General features: G+C 48.0%; 1 protein-coding gene and 1 pseudogene across 2 annotated transcripts; both read left to right on the top strand.

The window, feature by feature from the left end:
* The first annotated feature begins 835 nt into the window (after positions 1-835).
* SF3B2 (splicing factor 3b subunit 2) lies at positions 836-18,845 on the top strand. 2 transcript variants are annotated; one of them, XM_039471514.2, is made up of 22 exons: positions 836-1,008; positions 1,164-1,210; positions 1,510-1,587; positions 4,183-4,422; positions 4,622-4,672; positions 5,886-6,003; positions 6,319-6,428; positions 6,784-6,880; positions 7,065-7,156; positions 7,579-7,794; positions 7,948-8,085; positions 8,262-8,342; positions 8,537-8,764; positions 9,637-9,786; positions 11,073-11,162; positions 11,275-11,382; positions 12,716-12,823; positions 13,112-13,254; positions 13,338-13,439; positions 17,899-17,998; positions 18,103-18,288; positions 18,623-18,845. In XM_039471514.2, the coding sequence occupies exons 1-22, from the start codon at positions 873-875 to the stop codon at positions 18,692-18,694; spliced, it is 2,691 nt and encodes an 896-aa protein (XP_039327448.1). In that variant the 5' UTR covers positions 836-872; the 3' UTR covers positions 18,695-18,845. The 2 variants fall into 2 exon arrangements, with proteins under 2 accessions (XP_039327448.1, XP_039327449.1); XM_039471515.2 differs by having other exon boundaries at positions 4,625-4,672.
* On the top strand, positions 1,627-1,720 carry LOC120364853 (small nucleolar RNA U13; annotated as a pseudogene).
* Positions 18,846-19,610: the final 765 nt, after the last annotated feature.

Below are 19,610 nucleotides of genomic sequence, written 5' to 3' on the forward strand. Positions count from 1 at the left end.
CACCAGAAAAATTATTCCTTTTTTCTAGTAATCATTTATTGGTCGCCTCTTGAACGCCAGGCGATGCGAGACTGAAAAAGATCAAGTACCTGCTCATACTTTTGGGTTGGAGGTAGGAAGAAAGGGCAAGAACGAACGGTGGAGATTCGAATGCATTATGGGAGCTCTAAGAAAGGAAAGGAAAGCGGGAGAAAGCTTAGTGGAGGAGACGACATTTGAGCCGGCCTGGACAGTGGAAAAGGGGGCCTTAGTGTCGCCCTTCCCCCAGGTCGGCAGCTGGAGCTCAGCCCGGGCGGTCCCGCTCCTCTCCCGGCTCGGATCCCCTTTCAGCCCATTCATCCGGGCCTGGGCCGGGGGTGGGCGGGCAAACAATCGGACACTGTTTTATCCCAGGCATCGGCTCCAGCCTCCCGCTGGACGCCCGCAACGCGGGGCCACCGGGGAAATAGGTCTCTCGGGACTCCCTGGGAGCGTAAGCGTCAGGGCTTCTGATCGGCGAGCCGGGCCGGAAGGCTTGACAGCCTGCGCTCCCGCAGGTGAGGCGCAGAAAACACTCCCTCGGGGAAGGGCCGGCCTTCTCCACAGCTCCGCCCACGGGCCCGCCGCCGGCCTTCTGGCAGTAGCCAGGCGCTGGGCCCGCGGAGACCGAGACCTGTGCACTACAACTCCCAGGAGGCCTCGCGACCAGGCCGCCGAGGGGTCGTTAGAGAAAGGTGCGTCAGCGGCGAATCCCGTGGCCCAGGCAACGGCAGCGGGCGCACAGCCTCCCAACCAGAGAGGACGTGGCGCACGGCGCTGCCGGAAGTTCCGGAAAGTGGGGCCGGCGGCTGGCCCGAGCTTCCGGGTTGGTCGCGCGCCTTCCCGCGGCTAAGATGGCGACCGAGCACCCGGAGCCTCCCAAAGCGGAGTTGCAGCTGCCGCCGCCGCCGCCACCTCCAGGCCACTATGGCGCCTGGGCTGCCCAGGAGCTTCAGGCCAAGTTGGCAGAGATCGGAGCTCCGATCCAGGGTGAGGAACACAGCAAGTCGAGAGGCCTTTACCGGCCTGCGGAGAAGCGGAGCCTGGTTACCCCGGAGACCCGAGCGCGAGGGGCGGAGGCGGGCCGCTGGGACCTGACCTGGCCGGGCTGGCCTGCCTTATTGATCATGTACTTTGCCCCGCAGGTAGTCGCGAGGAGCTGGTGGAGCGGCTGCAGACCTACACCCGCCAGGTGGGTGTTGGCGGCAGGACGTCAGGATAGGCCGAGTGTCTCCAGGAGACCTATACTCCTCACGGCTCGGTCTTCATTCTTTATCTCGGCACAGCAAGGCGGAGGCTTGCTCTCTTTGCCTTCTTCTTGCCTTTGCTAGCTCTGTTGTAATCTCTTGGATCTATCTTGGTCCTCTTCAGTGCCCAGCCGGAGCGCTGACAGACAGGCGTTAGGTACATTTTGTTGAATGAACTGGGCGAGAATGTCGTTTAGGTTAACAGCTAATTTTGCACTGACTTAGAGGCCTTTCTCTTTTGCAGACTGGCATCGTGCTGAATCGGCCCGTTTTGAGAGGGGAAGATGGGGACAAAGCCGCTCCACCTCCCATGTCGGCACAGGTAGGGAGGTTCTTCCATTTTTTAATATTCTATCTGCTGATCCTTTTGTAGTTCATGAGTGTAATGATTGGGTGTTCATGCGCATATGTGAGATGTGACACTCTTGCACGTTAATTACTAGCCTAACCTGAGGAGGGGAAGAAAAAAAAGATTCCATCTGTTCAGGGTAGCCCTTCCTCTCACTTGCAGTGTTCTTGGGATGCAACTAACAGTTTGGGCAGGGAGGTACTGCCGTGGCAGAACTGTGAGCTCTTCAGTTCTCTCTGATACTGATACTTGCCTCCTTCCCACTGTCTGCGTCTCCAAATTCTACCTGTCATTCAAGACTGAGCTTGTGGCCGGGTGCAGTGGCACATGCCTGTAATCCCACCACTTTCGGATGCCTAGATGGGAGAATCACTTGAGGCCAGGAGTTCAAGACCAGCCTGGGCAATGTAGTACGACTCTGTTACTACAAAAAAGTTTTAAAAATTATTTGGGCACGGCGGCAAGCGCCTATAAAGTCCCAGCTACTTGCAAAGCTGAGGCTTAAGGATTGCTTGAGCCCTGGAGTTCGAGGCTGCAGTGAGCTATGGTTGCACCATTGTACTCCATGTACTCCATCCTGGGTGACAGAATGAGACTTTGTTTCTTTTTTTTTTTTTTGAGACGGAGTTTCGCTCTTGTTACCCAGGCTGGAGTGCAATAGCACGATCTCGGCTCACCGCAACCTCCGCCTCCTGGGTTCAAGCAATTCTCCTGCCTCAGCCTCCTGAGTAGCTGGGATTACAGGCACGCGCCACTATGCCCAGCTAATTTTTTTGTATTTTTAGTAGAGACGGGGTTTCACCACGTTGACCAGGATGGTCTCGATCTCTCGACCTTGTGATCCACCCGCCTCGGCCTCCCAAAGTGCTGGGATTACAGGCTTGAGCCACCGCGCCCGGCGAGACTTTGTTTCTTAAACAAAAAAAAAAAAAAAAAAAAAAAAAGGAGAGGGTGGGGCAGGGGCTGGGAGAGTGTTGGGAAGAATAGCTAATGCATGCCAGACTTAATACCTAGGTGATGCGTTGGTAGGTGCAGCAAACCACCCTGGTGCATATTTACCTATGTAGCAAACCTGCATATCCTGCACATGTACACCAGAACTTACAATAAAATTAAATTAAGGAATTGGGAAAAAAAAAAAATCCGAGCACTTTGGGAGGCCAAGGCTTGTGGATCACCTGAGATTGGGAGTTCGAAACCAGCCTGGCCAGCATGGTGAAACCCCATTTCTTTCTTTTTTTTTTTTTTTTTTTTTTTGAGACAGAGTTTTTTGTTCTTGTTACCCAGGCTGGAGTGCAATGGCGCGATCTCGGCTCACCGCAACCTCCGCCTCCTGGGTTCAGGCAATTCTCCTGCCTCAGCCTCCTGAGTAGCTGGGATTACAGGCACGTGCCACCATGCCCAGCTAATGTTTTGTATTTTTAGTAGAGACGGGTTTTCACCATGTTGACCAGGATGGTCTCGATCTCTTGACCTCGTGATCCACCCGCCTCGGCTTTCCAAAGTGCTGGGATTACAGGTGTGAGCCACCGCGTCCGGCCCCCGTCTCTTATAAAAATACAAACTTAGCTGGGTGTGGTGGCACATGTCTGTAATCCCAACTACTCGGGAGGCTGAGGCAGGAGAATTGTTTGAACCGGGGAGGTGGAGGTTGCAGTGAGCCGAGATCTAGCCACTGCACTCCAGCCTAGGTGATAGAGGGAGACTCTGTCTCAAAAGAAAGGCAGGGCTTGGTGACTCACTGAGCACTTTGGGAGGCCGAGGTAGATGGATCACTTGAGGTCAGGAGTTTAAGACCAGCCTGGCCAACATGGTGAAATCCCCATCTCCACTAAAAATAAAAAATTAGCCAGGTGTGGTGGCAGTGCCTACAATCCCAGCTATTTGGGAGGCTGAGACATGAGAATTGCTTGAACCTGGAAAGCAGAGGTTGCAGTGAGCCGAGATTTTGCCACTGCACTCCCACCTGGGCAACAGAGCAAGACTCTGTCTCAAAAAAAAAAAAAAAAATGCTTGAATACAAGGAAGCCTAACTTGTCCCTACCCAGGTGGAAGCAATCATCGTCTTCTTTGCCTGCCTCAGGCACAGTTCCCATGTTCTTTTGTGAGACATCGAGGGCTCCCTGATTTGATTTCATACCCTTTGCATTTAGTAGTCATTGGGGTTTGTATTGCCCTGGCACAGTGGTTCCTGTTTATTTAAGTTGTCTCAATTTCCATGTTCCTTCTGATCTAGGATTTGCCTCTTTTACTCTAAAGCAGTGGCTCTGACCTGAGATCTGTTGATCTCTGTGTGCAGGATGAGGAGTCCCTAGATGACCTCAGAGGTGTCCTTGAGTCTCCTGGAATTGTATGCAGAATCTGTGGTCAGGATAGCTTCCTTTGGTTGATGCCAAAGGAAGTTAACATTCTTATATGTTCATAGTGCTGTGGAGCATTCTCTCTGAAGAAGTGGGAACTGTGTATCATATAACTTAGAATCCCAGGTCCTGACTCAAAGTAGATTCCCCCAAATGTTTGCAGAATGAATAAATGCTTCCTAATTTTATGATCATATATTTTCCATAGCTCCCTGGAATTCCTATGCCACCACCACCTATGGGACTCCCCCCTCTGCAGCCTCCTCCGCCACCCCCACCACCTCCACCAGGCCTTGGCCTTGGCTTTCCTATGGCCCATCCACCAAATTTGGGGCCCCCGCCTCCCCTCCGTGTGGGTGAGCCGGTGGCACTGTCAGAGGAGGAGCGGCTGAAGCTGGCTCAGCAGCAGGCGGCATTGCTGATGCAGCAGGAGGAGCGTGCCAAGCAGGTACGGCAGGTGGAAGCCCTGGCCTGGTGGGAGTGGAGCCTTAGAGAAAGTTAGATCCTAGACCTAAGGTTTCTGGGAAGGTCAGGATTAAAGACTCGATCATGGGCCCTTGCCTGGAAGAGGATCTCAAGAAGCAATAGCTGTGGAAGATTGGCCTGTGGAATATTGGTGTTGGTATGAGCTTGTTTTCTTTTTTAAGCAGGGAGATCATTCGCTGAAGGAACATGAGCTCTTGGAACAGCAGAAGCGGGTAATACTCCTCCCCTTAACCTTTGACCTCATGGTCCAGTTTGTTGGTAGCCATTTATAGTGCTTAGGGTGTACCATTCAAGTTTTCCCTGGAGGCTATTTTGTCCCCAGCTAAGTACCAGTGTCTTCCAAAGCATTCAATTTTTCTTAAAGTTCAGGAATTGAACAAACTGTGATCTGGGCCTGTGTTTGTATGGCCTGTAAGCTAAAAATAACTTGTAAATTTTTTAGGAGTTTTAAGAAAACGCAAACCAAAAATATGTAACAGAATCCATACAGCAGCCCATGAAGCCTAAAGTATTTACCTTCTGACCTGTTACACAAAGCATGTGCTGATCTCTGCTTGCCTTACACAACATCATTCTAGATAGGACACTGGGCAATTGAATTATTTGTATTGGATTTAGACAAAATATGACTGTAAGTCTGGGAATGTTCTGTAAGGTGTTTGGCCCCAGAGGTGTATTGCATTAGTCGTTACCCAGTGGATTACTCAGGAATATTAAAAAGTAAGTGTTAAAAGCAACAAGTATGAGCTGCGTGCAGCGGCTCACACCTGGAATCCCAGCACTTTGGGACGTTTGTGGATTGTTTGAGCTCAGGAGTTTGAGACCAGCCTGGCCAACATGATGAAACTCTGTCTCTATCAGAAATACAAAAGTTAGCCAGATGTGACGGCGCACACCTGTAGTCCCAGCTACTTGGTAGGCTGAGGTGGGAGGATGGCTTGAGCCTGGGAGGCAGAGGTTGCAGTGAGCTGAGATCATGCCACTGCACTCCAGACCCTGTCTCAAAAAAAAAAGCAACAAATCTGGACCTGTGGATAAACTACTGTCTTTACCCAGATTGTGCTGGATCTTGAGGGGTAGATACAAGAAAAGAGTTTAAAAGTTTCTTCTGTATAATATTTTGGGGAAGAAAACTCTCTGGAAAGTAGAAAGCAGTGTTTGGCTCAATATGAAATTCTCTGCTAGGAACGAGAAGTTTCCTGGGGTTTTCCTTGGTGTTATTTCTAGGGATTTCTGTTGTGATGAGAGGGCTCCTCCATTTGGATTAGTAGCCTGGAAATGTCGGGGTGGAGGGGATGTCAGCACCCAAGTGGTTCGTGATTGTTCTCCTTCGGCCCATTACCCGGCTGAAAGAATGCATTTGCCAGGGGCTGCTTGCCAAACGCCTTTTCAGGCTGTCTCTCTACTCCCACTTCCCTCCCATAGGCAGCTGTGTTACTGGAGCAGGAACGACAGCAGGAGATTGCCAAGATGGGCACCCCAGTCCCTCGGCCCCCACAAGACATGGGCCAAATTGGCGTGCGCACTCCTCTAGGTCCTCGAGGTAAGACCCTGGAATGGAGGGGAAGGGCAAGGAAGGTGTTTAAAAAAATTTTTTAAAGACTTTTAAAGTATCTGTCACATTTAAAAAGTACATATAGAGTAAATATACAGTTTAATGATTTTTTTTACTCACGGAGCACACCCATACAAGCAGCACCTGGACCAAGATCCAAAACATTACCAGAACCCCAGAACCTACCCTGCCTTGCCATGCCCTCCACTGCAGGGTAACCATCACCCTTTTAACAAGAGAAGTGGTTTTTTACGTGAGCGTTTTGTCTCTTCTGACATTGAATTACTTTCTCCCTTCTCTCAGTAACCGCTCCAGTTGGCCCAGTGGGCCCGACTCCCACAGTTTTGCCCATGGGAGCCCCTGTTCCCCGGCCTCGTGGTCCCCCACCTCCCCCTGGAGATGAAAACAGAGAGGTGAGACTGATGGTTTCTTCCTAGGGACAGGAGAGTGGTAGTTTAGAAGGGGACTATTTTTAGATGTTTAGAGAAGGGTTCTGTGAGGAGATGGGGGGACTTAAATTCCTGGGGGTAGTGGGGAGCCCTGCTTATTTAAACTATACTTAGGGTATAGCAGAGGGATTGGGGAGACATTACTGAGGCAGAGTCTTGGGGTCCCTCTGAGGGACACTAAACCTCACTGAGCCCAGTTGGTGTTGCCCGCTCTCTGCTGCTTACATCACCTGGCCAGCAGCCTTTCTAGTCCGAAAGGTGGAAGTAGGCAGAAAAAGGCCACTGTGATTCATCTCCTCTGACTGGTTGTCTCTGGCAGATGGATGACCCCTCTGTGGGCCCCAAGATCCCCCAGGCTTTGGAGAAGATCCTGCAGCTGAAGGAGAGCCGCCAGGAAGAGATGAACTCTCAACAGGGTGAGTGCCAGGTATCCTAAGGCTGCAGCCACAGAACCTGGAGAGGCCGAGGCTGAGTCCTCATTCCTGTGTCCCTTCCCCAAGGAGAGTTTAGAGAGAGTCAGGCTCTTGGTAAAGGCGGGTTACTGTGATGTGTGCAGGGCACTGGTACCATGAAGACTCATCACCACCTTCTTCCTTACAGAGGAAGAGGAAATGGAAACAGATGCTCGCTCGTCCCTGGGCCAGTCAGCATCAGAGACTGAGGAGGACACAGTGTCCATATCTAAAAAGGAGGTAGGGTTGGAGCTGAGTCTGGAAGGAAAGGCAGGAGATGGGACGTGGGTACAAAAATAGCACAATTTGTAAGTGTTCAGTAAGTAATCGCTTCTATTTTGTGCCAATTTCTGCCTAAGCATCTTATAGATATTTTTTATTTAATTGCTTTGAGTCCCAAGTACTATGCATGCCTGCATTTTACAGCTGAAAGAGCTGAGGTTCTGAGAGGCACAGTAATTCACCCAAAGGTACACAGCTTGTGAGCGGCAGAACTTTGGAGTGTGACTCCAAGGCCCCTTCACAACCACTTCATGAAATGGCCTCCTTGAAAAAAGCCTGAGCGTTGAACTGTGGGGGACACTGGGGGAGGAGTTCATGGGTTGGGGTGCTGCCACCATGCTTGGATTCTCTGACCCAGCTGGTTTTCCTCCTCTTGACAGAAAAACCGGAAGCGTAGGAACCGAAAGAAGAAGAAAAAGCCCCAGCGGGTACGAGGGGTGTCCTCTGAGAGCTCTGGGGACCGAGAGAAAGACTCAGCCCGGTCCCGTGGCTCTGACTCCCCAGCAGCTGATGTCGAGATTGAGTATGTTACTGAAGAACCAGAAATTTATGAGCCCAACTTTATCTTCTTTAAGAGGATCTTTGAAGCTTTTAAGGTACAAGGAGAACACACTTGGAAGGGGCAGTGCCAAACAGGGAAGGGGCTCAGAGATGGGTGAGAGGCAGGGAACAGGCATCTTTTCAGTGCTGGCTTTAGGAACTGGGAAGGGTCTCAGAGGGCAGGGGTTTCACTTTGTCTGCCTCCTCAGCTAACTGATGACGTGAAGAAGGAGAAGGAGAAGGAGCCAGAGAAACTTGACAAACTGGAGAACTCTGCAGCCCCCAAGAAGAAGGGCTTTGAGGAGGAGCACAAGGACAGTGATGATGACAGCAGTGATGACGAGCAGGTCAGGTCTGGCCCTCCTGCTGGAAAGCAGGGACTCTGTGCACAGGTGGCTGAGAGGCATCCAGAGAGGAACCATAGTGAACTCTTGAAGAGCTTTGGTGGCTTAAGTTTGGGGTGGGTTGGGCAGTTTCATTCACATCTGAGTCCTGCTCAAAAGAGGTGATTGTTCTGTTCTAGGAAAAGAAGCCAGAAGCCCCGAAGCTGTCCAAGAAGAAGTTGCGCCGAATGAACCGGTTCACTGTGGCTGAACTTAAGCAGGTGAGACCTGAGAGGATCCTGCAGGCCCTGGAGCCCAGCTGGGAGACAACCTGGGAAGCCAGGGAGGTGAAAACGTTGAAGGAAGTGTTGTGGGTGATTTGGGTATGAGTCCTTTGAGGAAGAGGAATGGGAAGAAGAGCTTCAAACCTGAGAAGTTGGAGCTTTCAACACACGCATTCCTGTGTGTTTTCCAGCTGGTGGCTCGGCCCGATGTCGTGGAGATGCACGATGTGACGGCGCAGGACCCTAAGCTCTTGGTCCACCTCAAAGCCACTCGAAACTCCGTGCCTGTGCCACGCCACTGGTGTTTTAAGCGCAAGTATCTGCAGGGCAAACGGGGCATTGAGAAGCCTCCCTTCGAGCTGCCAGACTTCATCAAACGCACGGGCATCCAGGAGATGCGAGAGGCCCTGCAAGAGAAGGTGAGGTCCTGGCAGGGCTCACACCTGCCCTTGGGTGTCCCCATCATTCACAGCAGAGTGCTTCAAAATGGGAACCTGGTTTGAAACCCACCTACCACCTACTTGTTACTTGTCTAATTATCCCTTTGTCTTCCTCCTCTGCTTTTTCTCTCCTCTGCCTTCACTTTGCCAGCTCACCTGGTGACTCGTTTCCCAGATGCACTTTGTGGCTACAGATTCATGGTGGTTGTGTAACTTCTTAAATTTTTCTTTTTTTAAGACGGGGTCTTGCTCTGTCACCCAGGCTGGAGTATAGTGGTGCGATCTCCGCTCACTGCAACCTCCGCCTCCTGGGTTCAAGCGATTCTCCTGCCTCAGCCTCCCAAGTAGCTGGGACTACAGGTGTGTGCCACCACGCTTGGCTAATTTTTTTGTATTTTTAGTAGAGATGGGGTTTCACCGTGTTAGGATGGTCTTGATCTCCTGACCTCGTGATCCGCCCGCCTCAGCCTCCCAAAGTGCTGGATTTACAGGTGTGAACCACTATGCCCAGCCATAACTTCTTAATTTTAAAGCTTTTAATTAAATGCTTTGAACTCAGGAGGTACAAAAGAACACGGGGAAGTCTCTGCCTTTCAGAGAACTGATGAGATTCATCTTTGATGAGATGGTTTAATAACTAGTTATTGATATACACAGCTGAGGCTGATATGGTGTAATCTGTTTTGTTCAGTATGGATTATGATTTGAAGGGTTTGAGCAGGAAGGATCTTGGTGACTTTCAGGGTGAGATAATTGAGGCTTCTCTTGATCTCTTTTGGAGCTGGAAGCTGCATTCTCTACACGAATTTGGTGAGTACTTGTTAAAGCTTGTCTTCTGCCATTCTCCACAGGAAGAACAGAAGACCATGAAGTCAAAAATGCGAGAGAAAGTTCGGCCTAAAATGGGCAAGATTGACATTGACTACCAGAAACTACATGATGCCTTCTTCAAGTGGCAGACCAAGCCAAAGCTGACCATCCATGGGGACCTGTACTATGAGGTTTGGGAGTGGGCTGGGAGAGGCCAGTCTGGGCCTTGGGGTTGAGACTGTCTAGGGCTTTTTTTTTTTTTTTTTTTTTTTTTGAGGTGGAGTTTCACTCTTGTTACCCAGGCTGGAGTGCAATGGCGCGATCTCGGCTCACCGCAACCTCCGCCTCCTGGATTCAGGCAATTCTCCTGCCTCAGCCTCCTGAGTAGCTGGGATTACAGGCACACGCCACCATGCCCAGCTAATTTTTTGTATTTTTAGTAGAGACGGGGTTTCACCATGTTGACCAGGATGGTCTCGATCTCTTGACCTCGTGATCCACCCGCCTCGGCCTCCCAAAGTGCTGGGATTACAGGCTTGAGCCACCGCGCCCGGCTTTTTTTTTTTTTTTTTTTTTTTTTTTAAGATGGGGTCTCACCTTGTTATACAGGCTGGAGTGTAGTGAAATGATCTGGGGTCACTGTAACCTCTGCCTTCTGGGCTCAAGCAGTTCTCCCATCTCAGCCCCTCAAGTAGCTGGGACCACAGGCACACCATGCTTGGCTAATTTTTTGTATTTTTGGTAGAGACAGAGTTTTGCTATGTTGTCCAGGCTGGTCTAGAACTCCTGAGCTCAAGCGATCTGCCTACCTCAGCCTCCCAAAGTGAACCACTGCACCTGACCCAGGAGGCCATTTGAAGTGACTACAGTAGTTCCTCAGCCTTAGAATTGCCCATTGACTACCCTCGGATGAGATGGACTTTTAAAATGAGGTCCTTTTTGAAGGAGAGGTGCAGACCTGGTGACTTCTTTCTCAGACTTTTCGTATCCTGTCTTTGAAATGGTAATAGTTGGTGGTGGTTGGTTTAGGGATAGAGGGGCCAAGGGGCAGATGCTTTTAGGAAATTTTAACACTGAGGGTGGTAGAAAAGTTGATATTATTTTCTGATCCTTGAAATCATAGTCACCATGGTATCATGGAATTTATGAGGTAGAAGAATTAAATGCAGATTACCCCATTGAGTACCCTCATTTTACAGATGAGAAGGCAGGTCCTAATGTTGGCTGTGTTCTCATAGTGGATTATTGACAGCACTGGGAGTCTGGGCTTTTCCCCTCCGCCCTGGTTTTTATTCCTTCCCCTACTTTGGCCAGGGAAGGAAGTGATGAGAATCAGAGTGGGAGCCAGGTAGCCCTCAGTGGGATTTTCTATCTGATGTGGGTTAGAACTTCTTGCCTTTGTTTTCACATCCTCTTGCCGTTGTGCTCCCACTGAGTGTCTGGGTCTACAATGCAGTATGCTCTGCTTTTCTCTCAGGGGAAGGAGTTCGAGACACGACTGAAGGAGAAGAAGCCAGGAGATCTGTCTGATGAACTAAGGATTTCCTTGGGGATGCCAGTAGGACCAGTGAGTGTCAGTTAGCGGGCTGGGGAAGCAGCGAAGAGGGTGGGGATTGGGGCAGAAGGTAGAGACAGGGATCGGGTTTGGCAGATGGTATCCTGTTCTCTTTTTCCTGCAGAATGCCCACAAGGTCCCTCCCCCATGGCTGATTGCCATGCAGCGATATGGACCACCCCCGTCGTATCCCAACCTGAAAATCCCTGGGCTGAACTCGCCCATCCCTGAGGTGAGTATTGTCCTTTTGTTCAGTCTCTGCTGTCTCTGCTTTTAAACTGGAAGGTAATTTTTTTGTTTTCCTTCTCTTGACTCCACCAGGTGTCTCTTTTTTTTGACACATCATATTTGTCATATACCATGTGTCTCTGTAGAAAAACAAAGAATAGTTTTTGTTTTTTAATAAACTGACATGCTCATCATAAAATAGAATTGACAAGTGCAAAGATGAAAGCAAATCACAATTTTAATACTCAGAAATAGTCAAATTGACTGTTTGGTGAATGTGTTTCCAGCTATGTCTCTGATGACTATAAGAATGAACGGAGAAATAATTTTATCTCAGCCAGATGTGGTGTCTCACACTTGTAATCCTAGCACTTTCGGAGGCTGAGGTGGGAGGATCACTTAGGGCCAGGAGTTCAAGACTAGCTTGGGGAACATAGTTCAGCCATATCTCTAGTGTTTAAAAAAAAAAGCTTGGTCGCGGTGGCTCACACCTGTAATCCCAGCACTTTAGGAGGCCAAGGAGACTGGATCACAAGGTCAGGAGATCGAGACCATCCTGGCCAATATAGTGAAAGCTTGTCTCTACTAAAAATACAAAAAAATTAGCTGGATGTGGTGTCACATGCCTGTTATCTCAGCTACTTGGGAGGCTGAGGCACGAGAATCGCTTGAACCCAGGAGGTTGAGGTTGCAGTCAGCTGAGATTGCGTCACTTCACTCCAGGGTGGTGAGAGAGTAAGACTTTGTCTCAAAAATAATAATAATAATTTTTTTTAACTTCACTTCAATTTGTCAGAAGTAATTTTATCTCAGAAATGTCTGCAGATTTATTCTTATTTTAAAATAAGCATTAAATTAAAAAGAAAACAGACAAGAATTGTTAAAGTAAAAAAGTAGTATTGTTAAATATTAGATAGAAATCTCTGCCCCTTAAGAGAAATAGATTCTGAACAAGCCAACTTTCCAAAGTTAGAAATTGAAGTCATTAAGAAACTCAATAAGAAATTGAAGTCATTCATATTTCACACAGATGAAAGAAAAAGAAACTGAAGTAATGCTTTCAGCGTACATATTTTGGTTTCAGACAGCAAAGGCTCTGCCATGACAGAAGAGTCTATTAACATACTTTCTGCCTCCTGTCTCCTCATCCTGTTGCCTCCAGAGTTTAGTCGTTCATTAGTTTTGCTTTCTAATGCTTTATAACATTTAATTTTATTCTGCAGTCATAATTTCCACAGTTCTCAAGTGTCAGTTCTATACTTTCGAGTGTGACTTTTCTCTAGGACTTCAGAATTTCCTTGGCAGCTAAGGAGTAAACCGATTGTGCTGTCTTGCAGAGCTGTTCCTTTGGGTACCATGCTGGTGGCTGGGGCAAACCTCCAGTGGATGAGACTGGGAAACCGCTCTATGGGGATGTATTTGGAACCAATGCTGCTGAATTTCAGGTATGGGCCATGTACTGGCCATCTGGTTTTGCTTGATGTCATGAAGGTTAGAAATTGTTTGTTTATAGCTTCATTATCAGGGAGTTGTGTGTGTTCTGAAATGTCAGTCTGAAAATGGGCATACATTTTCCTGAGATGTTAATGCAAGCTCCTCACTAGAATTTGAGCTCTAGGTAGGTAGGGATTATTGTCTGTGTGTTGACTCTTTCACTCCTTCAGCTTAAAACAGCCTGGCACATGATAGGTACTTAGTAAACATTTGTTTAATGAATAAGTGATCTCTTTCAGACCAAGACTGAGGAAGAAGAGATTGATCGGACCCCTTGGGGGGAACTGGAACCATCTGATGAAGAATCCTCAGAAGAAGAGGAAGAGGAGGAAAGTGATGAAGACAAACCAGATGAAACAGGCTTTATCACCCCTGCAGACAGGTGGGGAAAGCAGAGTGCCTCTTGGAAGTGGCCTATCTTTGGTGGCCTTCTCTTTACTCCAGAGCTTGTCCCTCTCTTCACAGTGGCCTCATCACTCCTGGTGGCTTCTCATCAGTGCCTGCTGGAATGGAGACCCCTGAACTCATTGAGCTGAGGAAGAAGAAGATTGAGGAGGCGATGGATGGGTGAGGGTTCCAGACAGGGCTGAGAGGGAAGACCTTCACTTCCTTTTGGCCGGCTGGCTGTTGTTCCTTTCTCCCCCACCCCTTTTTAAACAATTACTGAACCAACTCTGCCAGGCAATGAGGAGTCAGCAGTTGAGGTAAACTGGTAATTAGAGAACAAGATACTTTCAGATGTGGATAAGGATGTTGAAGCAGAGGAAACTGGGTAATGGGATGGGGTGGCAGGGAGGCCTTTGGAAAGGCCTCATTGAGGAGGTGGTGCTTGAACTGAGACCTGAATGAACATTAGGAAAACGCCAGCTACCGGATGATCTGGGTCGGAAGTAACAGTAAGTGCAAGTAAGTGCAAAGGCCCTGAGACAGGCATGGGCTCATATTCTGACGCTCCACTTTTAGGTACTTAAGTGTGTAGTGTTGTTAAGTCTTCCTAAATTGACCCTTTTATCATGAAATGCCCCTCTCTTTATCCATTCTTCATTCCCTTATTCTTGTTTTTCTACCTTCTTTTGGATTACTTGAACATTTTTTATGATTCCATTTTATCTCCAGTGTTGGCTTATTAGCGTGAGTTTTTGCTTTGTTATTTTAGTGGTTGCTCTGGGATTTATTGTAGATCATGTCTTTATCAAGAGATAAAGACCTTCTCTTAATGTTACACTGCTTCCAGGTAGTATTAAGAGCCTTTATAATATACTTCATTTTTCTTCTTCCAATTTCTGTACTATTTTGTCATATAGTTTACTTTTACATATGTTAGCAATCTGATACTATATAATTACTATTTTTGCTTAAATGGTCAATTATCTTTTAGGGAGGTTTAAATAAGAATCATGAATGAAACCATGTAGTTATCATTTTTGTTTCTTTCATTTCTTTGTGTATATTCAGGTTTCTATCTGGTATCATTTTACCTCTGTCTGAAGGGCATCCTTTAAATGTTTCTTACGTTAAGGGGTGTGGTGTCTTACACCTGTAATCTCAACACTTTGGGAGAAGGCTGAGGCGGTAGTATTGCTAGAGTTCAGGAGTTTGAGACCAGCCTGGGAAACATAATGAGACCCCACTTCTACAAAATATTAAAAAAGCATTTCTTGTATTGTGGGTCTGCTGGTTTTTATTCAGTTTGGGTAGTCTTAAAAATTCTTTATTTGGCCTTCATTTTTTAAAAGATCTTTGCCAGGTATAGAATTCTAGGTTGACAATTATTTTTCTTTCAGTACTTTTTCTTTTCTTTTTTGAAATGGAGTCTTGCTGTGTTGCCCAGGCTGAAGTGCAGTGGTGTGATCTTTGCTCACAGCAACCTCTGCCTCCTGGGTTCAAGTGATTCTCCTGCCTCAGCCTCCCAAGTAGTAGGGATTACATGCACATGCCACCACACCCAGCTAATTTTTATATTTTTAGTAGGGATGGCATTTTGCCATGTTGGCCAGGCTGGTCTTGAGCTCCTGACCTCAAGTGATCTGCCTGCCTCGGCCTCCTTAACTGTTGGGATTATAGGTGAATCAGCCTTTTATTAGTACTTTTAAGATGTTGCTCCAGTGTCGTCTTTCTTGCATTGTTTCTGGTGAGAAATCTGCTGTCATTCTTACCTTTGTTGCTGTGTACATAGTGTGTCATTTTCGTTTTCATTTGGCTATTTTTAAGATTGTATCGCTAGTTCTAACAATTTGACTACAATGTGCCTTGGTGTCGCTTCTGAATGTTTCTTTGCTTGAGGGTTTTTAAAGTATCTTAGATCTGGGTTTTTAGTTTTTATTAATTTGGGGAAAATTTTGATTATGATTTCTCCCAATATTTTCTCCGCTCCCTTCTCTTCTTTCCTTTGGGAACTCAAATTATTCCTCTGTTAGGTCTCTTGAAGTTGTCCCACTGCTCACTGATGCTCTTAATTTTTTAAAGAAATTCTTCTCTCTTTGTATTTCATTTTAGAAAATTTCTGTTGCTATATGTTCAAGTTTACTATTTTTTCTTCTGTAATTTCTGATCCAACAGTAATCCCAAACAATATAATTCTCCTTTCTAGACGTTTGATTTAGGGTTTTTAAAATCTATTCTTTCTCTCTTATTTAACTTTTTGAATGTGTGGAATGCAGTTATGATAATATTTAATTTTACTAATTTAATGTAATTTTAATTTTATTTTGAGATGGAGTCTTGCCCTGTTGCCCAGGCTGGAGTGCAGTGGTGTGATCTCGGCTCACTGCAACCTCTGCCTCCCAGGTTCAAGCAATTCTTGTGCCTCAGCCTCCAGAGTAGCTGGGACTACAGAAATGTGCCACCACACCTGGCTAATTATTTAGTATATTTAGTAGAGACAGAGTTTGCCATGTTGACCAGGCTATTCTTGAACTCCTGACCTCAGGTGATCTGCCTGCCTCATCCTCCCAAAGTGCTGGGATTACAGGCATGAGCCACCACACCTGGCTATAACAACATTTTAATGTATTGTCTGCTAACTCTAACATCTGTGCCAGTTCTGTGTTGATTGCCATTAGCTGATTATTTTCCTCATTATGGATTGTATTTTCTGACTCTTTTGCACGTCTGGACATTTTTTCTTCTTTTTTTTTGAGACAGGTTCTCACTGTGTTGCCCATGCTGGCCTTGAACTTCTGGGCTCAAGCAGTCCTCCTGCCTCAGCCTCCCAAAGTGCTGGGATTACAGGCAGAGCCACCGGGCATGTCCAGTGCCTAGTAATTTTTTATTGAATGCTAGGCTTTGTGAAATTTACCTTGTTGGGTCCATGGTATTTTTGTATTCCTGTACATTTTCTTCAACCTCATCCAAAAATAGTTATATGGAAATAGTTTGATCTTTTCAGGTCTTGTTTTTGGGGTTCCTGAGGCAGGACTGAAGCAGTCTTCCCCACTGTGAGAAACAAGTACCTGTGTGCTCTACCCACCATCCTGTGAATCAGGAGGTTTTTCTGTCTGGCTAGTGGGCGTTGCACTATTCCCAGTTCTGAGTGAGCAGCGGGTGTTGTTACGAATCCTTCTGGGTGCTGCTTTCCCTGTCCTTGGTAGGCAGGTGCTGCTTAGTGCTCCCCTGCATACTTGAGCACTTTCTGTAGGTCTCTTAAGTTCTTTCTCTGCTCTTTTCTCCAGTACGCTTTCCTGTGAACTCTTAATGCCTTCATCTCCGTGGACTTTCACCTTCATCCTCCCAACTCATGGAGTCCTCTGGGCTGTCGATGGGTCTCCTTTCTTTGTTCTGTGGCCTGGAAACTCTCAGTGCAGCATGCTGGGGCAGTTGAAGGGCTCATCACATTTGTTTCCTGTCTCACAGGACTCACTTAACGTTTTGTTGCCCCATGCCTGGTGTCTTGAAAACCACTGTGCCAGGCACGGTGACTCACACCTATAATCCCAGCACTTTCGGCGGGCCGATCACCTGGGGTTGGGAGTTTGAGACTAGCCTGACCAACATAGAGAAACCCCGTCTCTACTAAAAATACAAAAATTAGCCGGGCATGGTGGCACAGCTACTTGGGAGGCTGAGGCAGGGGAATCACTTGAACCTGGGAGTCAGAGGTCGTGGTGAGCTAAGATTGCACCATTGCACTCCGTGGGCAACAAAAGCAAAACTCTGTCTCAAAAAAAAAAAAACAGTTTCATATATTTTGCCCAGTTTGTTTGTTTGTTTCAGGCAGGAGGGCACATCTGATTCTTGTTGCTCCTTGTCAGGCAGCGGAAGTCTCAAACTTTGCATATTCAAAGAAGAAAAAGAAGGGTACTGTGGACAGGGTATAGTGAGGAGGGCTTGGATAAGGGGGCCAGACTATTAACCCTTTAGGTCATGGTAAGGAGTTTGGATTTTATTCATATAACGGTCAGAAGCCTCAGAGGGTTTTAAGCAAAAGTCTGACGAGACCCAACTTCCATTTTAAGGCATTTACTCTGGCTCCTGTGTGGCGAATAGATTGTCACCTCTTCCAGTGGGAGAGGTAGAGATGAGGGACATGGTCTGGGGTGATAGTGGTAGATTTGCTCTTGTTCTAGGGTAATTCTTGAAATTGGTGGTGAAACTGGCTGTGGATGGCTCTTGCATCAGAAGGCCTGGAAGTGTGAACTATGTATATTAGAACTCCAGGCATGACATTCTTTGGGTGGGAACTGTTGTAGCCTGTTCTCTTGCCAGCTTCTCTGTACCAAAGTTCTCTTGGAAACTTTCAGCCTCTCTGACCTTTTGACCCTTCTATGCATGTGGGAGTCCTGGTCTGTGATCCCCTAACTTGGTTCAGGGGGCTCCTTAGCTCCGTCTGTTCCCCGGAGTCAGCACTGTGCCACCCTCCCCCCTACCCAATTGTCATGGGCCTCCGTGAACTGCAGAGCCTGCATCCCTGGGGAGCTGAGAAGCTCTCTAAGGCGCTGAGTGGTGGTGCCACCTGTTTCTTTTGTTTCTGCTTCTGGAAACCCTTTTGTCTCTTCCTTTTTGGGCCTGATCCCATTGTCCTTTGCAGAAGTGAGACACCTCAGCTGTTCACTGTGTTGCCAGAGAAGAGAACAGCCACTGTTGGGGGAGCCATGATGGGATCAACCCACATTTATGACATGTCCACGGTGAGTACTTGAAGGACACTGCTTTTGGAGGCTGAGAAAGGCAGCAGAAGCTAGGGCCTCTGTGACCGTCTTTGGAGATGATAAAGCCCTGATCCCCTTTCCAGGTTATGAGCCGGAAGGGCCCGGCTCCTGAGCTGCAAGGTGTGGAAGTGGCCCTGGCGCCTGAAGAGTTGGAGCTGGATCCTATGGCCATGACCCAGAAGTATGAGGAGCATGTACGGGAGCAGCAGGCTCAAGTGGAGAAGGAGGACTTCAGCGACATGGTGGCTGAGCATGCTGCCAAACAGAAGGTAGGTGCTTCCAGGGGGCTGGGCTGGGTGAGAGCCAGGGACCCTGGCCTGCCGTTTTCCAGTGGCATGGTGCCCCCTAGTGGTCAGAGTGAGGGTGGCCTCTGCTTGCTGCCCTGCACTTCCATAGATTTGGAAATCTTAGAAATCTCCAGTGGGCTGCCCTTCTTAAGGACGATGATGGGGAGGGGCTCAGCCCAGTCTGAGAGGGATCTGGAAGAGAATCCGGATTCAGCACCTTTCCCACAGACTTCTATGTCTATGTCAGGCTGCCCACCCTTGTTTTGGGGGCCCAGGGGTGGCTCATCCTGTTGTAATGTCTCTTTCTCCCATACAGCAAAAGAAACGGAAAGCTCAGCCCCAGGACAGCCGTGGGGGCAGCAAGAAATACAAGGAGTTCAAGTTTTAGGTCCCCTCACGCTGGCCTTCCTTGTGGTCCTCCATCTGGATCCCTGAGCTTCACAGAAGAGCCACCTCTCCCGCAATTCCCAAGGACTTGTCATTTCATGTTCTTATTTTAGACCTGTTTTGTAAATAAAGCTGTTTCCCAAGGAAAGAGATGAATATGTAACACTCCTGATCCCCTCTCATCTCCTTTTAGCCCCTTCTGCAAAAGGACTAAAATAGCCTCTTTCTACAATCACTGGGCTGCCCCAGTAACCACGAACATGAACTGGGATCAGACGGTACAGTTGACTGGTGGTGACGCCAACCCCGCGCTGAGATCTGTTTCACCACCGCCCTGCTTTGTAGGAAGGCTTGGGGGATGTACCTCTAGGTCTGATTTGACCTTACTACTTTGTCCTTGGGGAATAAAAATAGCCAGCTTAGCGCGCACGGCTGAGGAAGTAACAGTGGGCTTGGGAAGTAGGCCAGGGCAGGCCTTCCCAACTGACCTTGTGGCTAGAAGTCCAAGTCCTTACCTGTTTGAACATCGCTTAAAAGCAAAATTGTCTTGAGTCCGTGTCAGCCCTTGAGTTCGCTGAGATTTGGGGTTTGTGTGTGTGGGATGGAGGGACTTTGCTTTCTCCAGGTTCGAATCCCCTGGTCCTGGACAGCCTTTCTGACACACTGGAGCAGACTGGACCACTGGCTCCCTTGGGCTTTTGCCAGCCTGTGGGGAGGGGAGTCTGGCGCTGCTGTGGTGCTACTGTTGGTGTAAGTGCACCAGCGAGGCGCTCACTTGCTGGAGGGTTCACGATGGTTTGGGGGGTGGTGGTGGTGATCCAGATAGGATGTTGCAGCTGTGCTAGGCCTTAGGAGGAATGGAATTTCAAAAATTTGGTAAGCAACAAAGCACTGGCACTCTGTAACGAAGGATTTTG

The sequence above is a fragment of the Saimiri boliviensis genome, chromosome 6 (assembly GCF_048565385.1).
Source record: "Saimiri boliviensis isolate mSaiBol1 chromosome 6, mSaiBol1.pri, whole genome shotgun sequence".
In the NCBI taxonomy this organism is placed as follows: Eukaryota; Metazoa; Chordata; class Mammalia; order Primates; family Cebidae; genus Saimiri; species Saimiri boliviensis.

Bases quoted from the DNA above. Each gene is read 5' to 3' on its own strand.
- SF3B2 (XM_039471514.2), top strand. From the start codon at position 873: ATGGCGACCGAGCACCCGGAGCCTCCCAAAGCGGAGTTGCAGCTGCCG. The intron at 7,157-7,578 runs GTAGGGTTGGAG...TCCTCTTGACAG, and splicing joins TGTCCATATCTAAAAAGGAG to AAAAACCGGAAGCGTAGGAA. The intron at 8,086-8,261 runs GTCAGGTCTGGC...GTTCTGTTCTAG, and splicing joins ACAGCAGTGATGACGAGCAG to GAAAAGAAGCCAGAAGCCCC.